The 8,990-nt window shown below is 53.9% G+C and overlaps 2 protein-coding genes across 3 annotated transcripts; one reads left to right on the top strand and one right to left on the bottom strand.

Moving 5' to 3' along the window:
• The first annotated feature begins 2,577 nt into the window (after positions 1-2,577).
• Positions 2,578-7,404, top strand: LOC128269345 (E3 ubiquitin-protein ligase Bre1). Of its 2 annotated transcripts, XM_053006786.1 has the most exons (5): positions 2,578-2,953; positions 3,023-4,438; positions 4,604-5,127; positions 5,193-5,384; positions 5,445-7,404. In XM_053006786.1, exons 1-5 carry the CDS (start codon positions 2,578-2,580, stop codon positions 6,015-6,017), a joined length of 3,081 nt encoding a protein of 1,026 aa, XP_052862746.1. In that variant the 3' UTR covers positions 6,018-7,404. The 2 variants fall into 2 exon arrangements, with proteins under 2 accessions (XP_052862746.1, XP_052862745.1); XM_053006785.1 differs by having other exon boundaries at positions 3,023-5,115.
• A 118-nt stretch (positions 7,405-7,522) lies between these two features.
• Positions 7,523-8,886, bottom strand: LOC128268379 (tektin-1). Its single transcript, XM_053005447.1, has 3 exons — positions 8,741-8,886; positions 8,161-8,676; positions 7,523-8,102 (listed from the first exon to the last, which is right to left on the bottom strand). Exons 1-3 carry the CDS (start codon positions 8,884-8,886, stop codon positions 7,523-7,525), a joined length of 1,242 nt encoding a protein of 413 aa, XP_052861407.1.
• Between the last annotated feature and the right edge of the window lie 104 nt (positions 8,887-8,990).

Below are 8,990 nucleotides of genomic sequence, written 5' to 3' on the forward strand. Positions count from 1 at the left end.
CCCAAGCCCAAGTTTTGTCAATGATTCTCCAAAGTGCTTCGGACGGAAAACTTTATTGCGTAGGAAGCCGAACAACATAATCGTCGTCGTCGTCGCCGTTTCGTCAACTCGTATCGAACCAAACAACGGTCGTTTCCGTCGCAGGAACCACACAATCGTCATTTTCTGCCCAAAAATGTGTCGACCTGCCGTCCCGCCTTGGCGACGAGGAAAACCACGTCAAGAGTGAGATATTTTCTTTCCGAGCCCTAGTAGGCGCTGGGTGCCGGAAAATGTAGGGGAAAGTTTGTTCGTCCTGTTTTCATGGGTTGCTAACAACGCTTTTGTCATCAGGCCAAAGGATATCGGCGTCATTAGGGTGGAAACATGAGCCTCGTCTTGCTTCGTTCAGGGCAGGGAACAGGACCTCAGGTGTTTCGTTACTTCCAATGATTGATCACTTATTGAAAGTTCATAGTTCTTGGCAATGAAACAAAATACGATTGCGATGTGAACCGTTTGAAAAAGACTAACAATCCAATATTATAAAATGGGTTTCCTTCCTTACCATGGAAGAAAGAACAGCACCAAATCCGGGAGACAGAGCAACGCCTATCGCGACCCGACCCGAAAGCACCCAAACGTCCTTCAACGAGCCGTTGCGTCCTTGCCAAACAGCTGGCAGGCTGGCTGGGCGCGCTCCGGTTCGAATTGGGTTGGCAGCAAACATTTTGTGCGATTTTCGCAGCGAAAGAAAAGAGAGGACTTCCCCTCGCTGACACAAAATGCCCTTCATCAGTTGCAGCCCCGGTAACCATGGCAGCGCAACGGTGCGTTCGGTTGAATGATGCCAAGGGAAAAGGATGTTTCTTAGGCCGTTCGTCTTACCTTTCTGAAGAAAGCTCGGTTCGACCAACCGACGGCGAGCCGACGATGCAGTCCCGGCAAAGACCTTGAAGTCCTGGCTATCTGACGGCAGCTGCAGCTGCGGGCTCGGATGCCTAACAATTATCCTTTATTATCCTTCCGTCGATTCGGGACCGAGTTTTATTCGGTCAGGGAGCGTAGATTATTCACTGAAACTTTTTAATAATCACCGAGAAATACATTCTCGCCGCCGATGTGAAGCAAAACACATGTACACAAGTTTCACCTCAAACACTTTTTGGACCCACTTTTTGGGATTGGGTTTCACACACAATAACTATCGCAAACTATCGGCATCGGCAAGCAGCCTCACGGTTTCGAGGCGACACCCTTTCGCTTTGTGTTGGCCCGGAACGCGGTTCACGGGCACAAATTCGGAGCCTCGCTTGAGAGAGACAAACACAAAAAGATAATAAAACTACACACACACACGAAGTTTGCGTTTATAACCGAGAGATGCTAAACTGTTTCACTTTATTCTGTCTCAGATAAATTCGTCAATAACAATAACTTTAACTAGGACGGACAATTCCTGCGAACACGATGCTCCTGATTTCTGCGGAAGCCAGCCAAACGTTGTTATTATCTTTATGACAGAGAAGAAGCTTCTTTCATCTCTACAGATTCGGAGCGAACATCCGATCGCGGCAAAAATGGAAAATTATTAATTTTTTTCTGGCGTTTTCTGTTTTGTTTTCCTACCGATTGTTGAGCCTAACTTTGGCCATTCGAACTTGACTTACGAACCTGACGATCAAACCCGATTGAATATCCGAAAAACCCGAACGAAATTACCGTATTTTTCCGTGCATAACGCATAACGCGCACCCAAATTTTAGGAGAAAAATTTAAAAAAAATGTTTTATTATACATTTTTCAGATATGTGATATTCAACAAATACCCAATGATAATAATGTATTATTCTAAATACTCTAATAATATTTACCCAGATTTTAGAGCTAAAAAAATTGGGAAAAAGGTGCGCGTTATACACGGAAAAATACGGTACTCTCTAATTATTTTCCTCTCTCGTTTTTCTGCTCTGACAGCTGACAGTGCCATCTATTCATTAAAAGTTAAACTAAAAATCCATTTTCGAAATTCTAAAATCGAACCTGTCAGCTGAGCTGACGTAATGCACCAATTCGAAATCGAAATGCTCGCTCCGGGAGAGAATCTCTTGTGTGTTGCGAGAGAGCGAGTCCGAGTCACAGCAAGAGCAGCAGCATTTAGCAGCAGGATTGTTGAAAGGTTTGAAACTTCCAGGTTTTGTTGAAAGAAACGGAACGCCGCATCGTCTTTATGCACCACCCAAGGTAAGTATGCGGAAGTAGGGTCCGATGGCCGCACGGGCGGAGGGCTGGTCGGGCCCGCGGGGAAGCCAACGCCAAGCGGGTTCTCCGGGCAAGGCGCAGCCAAGCAGAGCGCATTTGACAGCTCCTCGGAAAAATATCGCCCGAAATCGATAATCAGCCGATCGGGCGTTTGTGCGTATTTGTTTTGTTTCTCCACTAAGCTCCGTTGTTCCGTTGGCCCCGTTTCACCCCGCAGGCACCACCACTAAACGCCCTTTCCGGAACACCCCGCGAGCGGGCGAGCGCGCGCTACCCACACCCCAACACCGACCGCTCCACCGTTCGACCACCAGCCAGCCCGGGATCGGCCACGGGATGTCGAAGCGCTCGGCGGACGATGGGGCCACTGGTGCGGGGAGCGTTGTCGGGGCGGCGAACAGCGCTGGCGGGCTGCAGCCCCCGATCAAGAAAGTGCACTTCGAGCCGCACCTGATCGGGCCGATTTCGACGCTCGAGGAGATGGACATCAAGGTGTTGCAGTTCCAGAACAAGAAGCTCGCCCAGCGCATCGAGCAGCGGATACGGTGCGAGTCGGAGCTGCGGTCCCGCATCGAGCAGCTCGAGAAGCGCCAAACGCAGGACGACGCCGTCCTGAACGTGGTCAACCGCTACTGGAACCAGCTGAACGAGGACATCCGGGTGCTGCTGCAGCGCTTCGATGCCGAGACGGCGGATGAATCGGAGAACAAAAGTAGGACTCACCCCCTGGAGGCCATCGGTGACGTTAATTAATGCATTGTTTACGTGGTTCCGTTCGCAGATGAGAACGAGGTCACGACGTCGTTTCTGATGCAGCTCGCCACCTGGGACAAGGAGGAGCTGGACGACAAGCTGGCGAACCGGGTGCAGGTGTCGAAGCGGGCCGTCGCGAAGATCGTGCAGGTTTTCGACCGCCTCATGCAGCGCAACGAGAAGCTGATGCTCGCGATGAAGGGCGAATCGGACGAGGCGCTCGGGAAGGCAGGTGGCGGCGGAGGGTTACCGCCCGATCTGGACGAAACCCTGCGCCAAACGTACATCGACGTGATGGCGGAGAACCGCAATCTGCAGACACAGAACACGCTGCTGCACGAAAAGTTTCACACGATCTCGCTCAAGCTGAGCGAGTACCAGGACATGCTGAACGGCAAGGAGACGGAGGGGGCCGAGCTGCGCAACCAAATCGACGATCTGCAGTACGAGCTGGAGAAGGTGCGGTGTCGGAATGACAAGCTGGAGAACCACCTGGCGGAGGCGATCGAGAAGCTGAAGGCGTACCACCAGTTGCACGGCGGTGATCCGCTCAGCTCCGGAACAGGTGGCCCCGGTGGTGGCGGTTCGTCCGAGCGGCACTTGTCGAGCAACAGTGGCAGCGGCGGTGGCGGCGGCGGCGGCGGCCGGGGAACGGGCTCGATGACGAGCGTGGCCGCGCAGCACCTGGAGGATCTGCAGAAGGAACTGGAGGAGTACAAAGAGCTGTCGAACAATCGGTTGCAGGAGCTCGACAAGCTGCACCTGCAGCACCGGGAAGCGCTGAAGGAGGTCGAGAAGCTAAAGATGGACATCCGGCAGCTGCCGGAGTCGGTGATCGTCGAGACGACCGAGTACAAGTGCCTCCAATCGCAGTTCTCCGTGCTGTACAACGAATCGATGCAGATCAAGACGCTGCTGGACGAGAGCCGCAACCAGCTGCAGTCGAGCAAGAACCAGCACCTGCGCCAGATCGAGATGATGGAGAGCGAAGAGCTGATCGCGCAGAAACGCGTGCGGAGCGACATGATACAGATGGAGGACGTGCTGTCGCAGATACGCAAGGAGTACGAGATGCTGCGCATCGAGTTCGAGCAAAACATGGCCGCGAACGAGCAGACGGCGCCGATCAATCACGAGATGCGCCACCTGATACTGTCCCTGCAGAACCACAACGGCCAGCTGAAGGGTGAGGTGCAGCGGTACAAGAAGAAGTACAAGGACGTGTCGGCCGACAACACGAAGCTGCGCAAAGACCTGGAGGACGTGTCGACGAAGCTGACCGTCGCGCAGGAAGTGGCCCTACAGCAGGCGGAAACGATCAAGCAGGAAGCGAACAACTGCCTCGCGTCGATGGGAGGTGGTGCCACCAACGACAGCGGTGGCCGAGGGTGTACCGGTGGCCACATAAAGGAAGAAGGCGGTGGCGGAGCGGGGCTCAAGGACAGTGGCGGAGGTGGCGGCGGCGGCGGCACCGGTATGCTACACGATCGCGACGGAAATCCGTGTTCCATCAAGGAGGAAGACCCGAACGGAATGCTAAACTCGTGCGGTACGATGGGCGGCCATCTCGGCGGCGGCGGTGGTCTGTTGCGGTCGGATTCGGGCGAAGAAGGTGGCTCCGAAGGTGGGCTCGATGGGGCTAATGGAAGCATCAAGCGGGAAGAGATCATCGGCCCGGACGGAACGGTGATGGTGGTGAAGAAGGAATGTCCAGGAACGCCCGGGGGCCACAAGATGGGTTCCGGTGGCGATAAAGCAAACGGGCCCAAGTGCATCGAGTCGGATCTGGTGCGCGATCTGCGGAATCAGCTGAAGAAAGCTTTAAACGATCAGAAAGAGATGAAGCTGCTGCTGGACATGTACAAGGGCGTACCGAAGGAGCAGCGGGACAAGGTTCAGCTGATGGCGTCCGAGAAGAAGAAGTGTGCCGAAATCGAGGACCTCAAGGTGCAGATGAAGAAGCTGCAGGAGAGCAAACGCGAGGATCGGAAAAAGCTGGCCGACGAGGAAGCGCTGCGGAAGATCAAGCAGCTCGAGGAGCAGAAGTACGAGCTGCAGAAACAGGTCCAAAACCAGAAGCAACCACCGGACAGCAGCTGGAGCAGTGGCTATCGACCATTTGTATGGCGCGGCGCCCCTACGCACGAGGACGCGTGATCGCTGATCGACTCTTTCCCATCGTTTTTTTTTTTTTTTAGGAGGAAGAAGCACTCCTGAACGAGATGGAGGTCACGGGGCAGGCGTTCGAGGACATGCAGGAGCAAAACTCAAGACTGATACAGCAGCTGCGCGAGAAGGACGATGCCAACTTTAAGCTCATGTCCGACCGGATCAAGGCGAACCAAATGCACAAGCTGTTGCGGGAAGAGAAGCAAATGCTGGAAGATCAGGTAGGTTTCGGGCCCGGCGGGCCTTATGCTCACAACTGACATGTCTCTTCTCGGCCGTAGGTAACGACCCGTGACAGTCAGATCGAGGCGATGCACGTGGTGCTGCGGAAGCTCGAGGAGAAGGAACGTATACTCCAGAACACGGTGACGACGATCGAGAAGGAGCTCGTGGCGCGCCAGCAAGCGATGGAGATGCACAAACGGAAAGCGATCGAATCGGCCCAATCGGCGGCCGACCTGAAGCTGCACCTCGAGAAGTACCACGCCCAGATGAAGGAAGCCCAGCAGGTGGTGGCCGAAAAGACGAGCTCGCTCGAGGCGGAAGCATACAAGACGAAGCGCCTGCAGGAGGAGCTGGCCCAGCACAAGCGCAAGGCGGAGCGGATGAAGAAGATCGAAATGTCCGGCACCACGATCGACGAGGTGATGCTGGAGGAGATCCGTGAGTACAAGGAAACGCTGACCTGCCCCTCGTGCAAGGTGAAGCGCAAGGACGCGGTCCTGTCCAAGTGTTTCCACGTCTTCTGCTACGACTGCTTACGGACGCGCTACGAAACGCGCCAGCGCAAGTGTCCGAAGTGTAACTGCGCGTTCGGTGCCAACGACTACCACCGGTTATACCTCTCGACGTAAGGCTGTAGAGTGGAGTGCTCGTGCGGGGCGACCGGTGTTTGTCAGTGTCTGTGTGCGCGTGCGATCGTAAGTCGAGGACCCAGCGGCATCCCAATTCCCTTCTTCCCGGCTTTTGGATCCCTTCTTTCGCACTTCCTCCACCGTGCCCACTTAACTGTGGCCAAAAAAGTGTACATGACCCAGGATGGTTTCGTCCGTTTCTGATCCACAATATACCTGACGGTTTTATTGGAAACCCTCTCCCATACACGGCTAAATGCTTCAGAATTCTAAGAATTCTCATGTTTTTTAGGACAATGGAATAGTGTAAATTGTAAAGCCTTTTAGTGCCCTTCTCAGGCATTCACCCCAATCGAGGTGAACTTCGACGTAAGCTAGTCCGTATCATCCGATCTCGCTGTCCGAGATCGAGATCGAGATCATGAAGTCTTGCTTGGCTCTATTTGCGGCCAACCATTTGCTCCGATCGCTTTCCTCGCTGTAGCCTCCTCTCGTATCGTTTCAAATACCATTCCGTCTGCACACGACCGTATTGCCGTCCGCTAGTCGCGAGTTTCGTGCTCTTTGCTCTACTCCCTTTACAGCCTTACAGACAGAGTATTGTGCTCGCCAACCATAATGTCAATCTTAAATCAGCCTCCGCACCGTTTGATGAAAGCGAACGCGGAAGCGGCGCCCCGTGGCGCGAAGCAGTGTGGAGCGGAACTGCGCCCGAATGGCCCGGCCAGCAGCCGGGCGGTGGTATCGTAGAATGTTAGATTTGCAGATGAATAAACCGCAAGCCGCTAAGCCGCGACGCGAGGAGTTAGTGAGCCAACCTACCAAAACAGACAGACATACCCGGGGAAACCATTGTTTTAGAAGAGCAGACACAAAATTCCAAAACATATTCCAGCACCACTCTGCAGCCGACTGACGGATAGAAAGTAATACTATGCTCTTAACTAGCGATTAGCTCCGATGGGGAAGGGAGGGAGAAGCGAATAGTTTGGTGCATAATTCCACTGCAGCGCAACCCCCAATCCGTGGCGTAGCTGGCCACCACCTCGGAACAGGAACGGAGCGTGGGACTCGCACAGCAATTAAGTTATTCGTTTCTCGGTGGCTGGTTGCCCGGCAACGGCGCGAACTGTTTGGAAGGAATCCCTCGAGAGACGTAGCCTGCTTAGCGGACGAACAGAAGACCGATACTCGAATTTCCAGAAGAAGAAGCTAAACTGCTACCGAAGCACACACCTAACATGCCAATATCAACCAACCAAGCAAGCGGGATTATTCATAGAACCAAAAAGGAAGCAAACATCCCTGCCACGATAACGAAACACAGGCTGGAGGGCGACAAAAAAAGCGGAAACTATTTGTAAAATCAAAGGGAGACACTCAAAACAACAACAATAAAACTGCAAATGATTATTATCTAGCGTTACAATATACGTTCACTGGCCGGTATTTCATTTCACCTTCAATTTATGCCACTTTATTCAATTTAACCGAAGAACTCAAACTCAAAAGTCCTGAAACTTCAAGCTCTCCCTCATGGTCATGCAGTCCACCTCGTCGGTACGCAACGATCTCGTTTTGCGGTTGATTTCTTCCTCCTGTAGCACTTGCGTGCTGAGCAAATAGCGTAGCGTGGCCTTCGACTTTACCCGACTGCCATCGAGCTTGGCCGTCGAACTGCGCAGCTCGGCCAGTTCCCGTTTGAGGCCCTCGTAAACACTGTCCCGGCACAGCTCGATCCCCGGACGCTGGGCACGGTTCGCCAGTCGCGTCTGGGCCAGGGCCACGTAACCCTCCTTTTCGGCAATTTCCCGCTCGAGCCGTGTCACGGCGCGCGTCAGCTCGTTCACCTGCCGCACCGTTTCCTTGTGCACGTTCTCGAGCTTAACTTTCGTGTACCGCAGCTCGGCGATGCGCTGCCGGAAGGCGGCACTGGTCCGCTCGACCTGCGACCGAATATCTTCGGCAATCTGGCGCAGCAACTGGTCGACGTAGGAGCGCAACGGTTGGGCACTATTAATCTCCCGGGCGGTCGCCTCAATGTTCCGATTGGTCACCATAATCCACTCCTCGTCGGTGGCATTGCTGGAGGTTCAAAAAATCAATAAAAACTTCTTTCGCGTCACATAGAGATGATACGTACTAAGGATCCAACGGAACCCGTCCGGCGTACACCTTCATCTCCATCTGGTTCGGGCGCAGCTCGAGATTCTTCTCGTCGATCCGAATCGAACGGTCCTTGTCGGTCAGATCGCGATCGAGCAGATAGATCGTAGCGCGCAGACGGCGGATCTGCTCGACACACTCGGCCAGCACCTTCTCCAGCAGCGCCACACCGCCCTCCATTACGGTCAGCTCCTTGCGCAGCTCGCGATCGACGGCATCGTTGACCAGGTCCGTCCCGTCGCGCGTTTCCCGCAGGACGATACACTTCTGACAGAGCGGCACCGCAATCTCCCGCAGCGTGTTGATCGCATCGATCGTCCTCCGTTTGTACACCTTCAGCGCTTCTTCCTCGATGTGCGCTTCCCGTTTCTGGCTCTGCAACTCGTCCCGGCGAAAGCGAATGTCCTCGATGCGTTCCCGCAACCGGAAGTCGACCTCATCCTTGCTCGATTCCGTCGTGTGCTTCGTCTCATCGATTATACGGTCACTTTCGCTGGAATGGGCAAGAACCGAGTCGTTTCGAGCAACGCAAGACTAGGGCAGAGGCCAGAGCCTACCTTATCACTCGATCAGCCAGGTCCTGCTGGGCGACGGAGAACAAATTCTGTCTACGATTGTTGTTGTCCCAGTCGCGCACCGTGTATTTTGGTTGTTCCGGTGGAACGATAACGAGATTTTGCTCTCGCAAATACTTTTCGGACATTTCGAACAATTTGTTACCGAACTGGACAGTAAATTATTGGTTTTCAGCAAGAGGAACCACAAAAATAGGACACTCTGGTTGGAGCGCACTTGCAACCGACCGAC

Source organism: Anopheles cruzii, chromosome 2 (genome assembly GCF_943734635.1).
Source record: "Anopheles cruzii chromosome 2, idAnoCruzAS_RS32_06, whole genome shotgun sequence".
Classification (NCBI taxonomy): domain Eukaryota; kingdom Metazoa; phylum Arthropoda; class Insecta; order Diptera; family Culicidae; genus Anopheles; species Anopheles cruzii.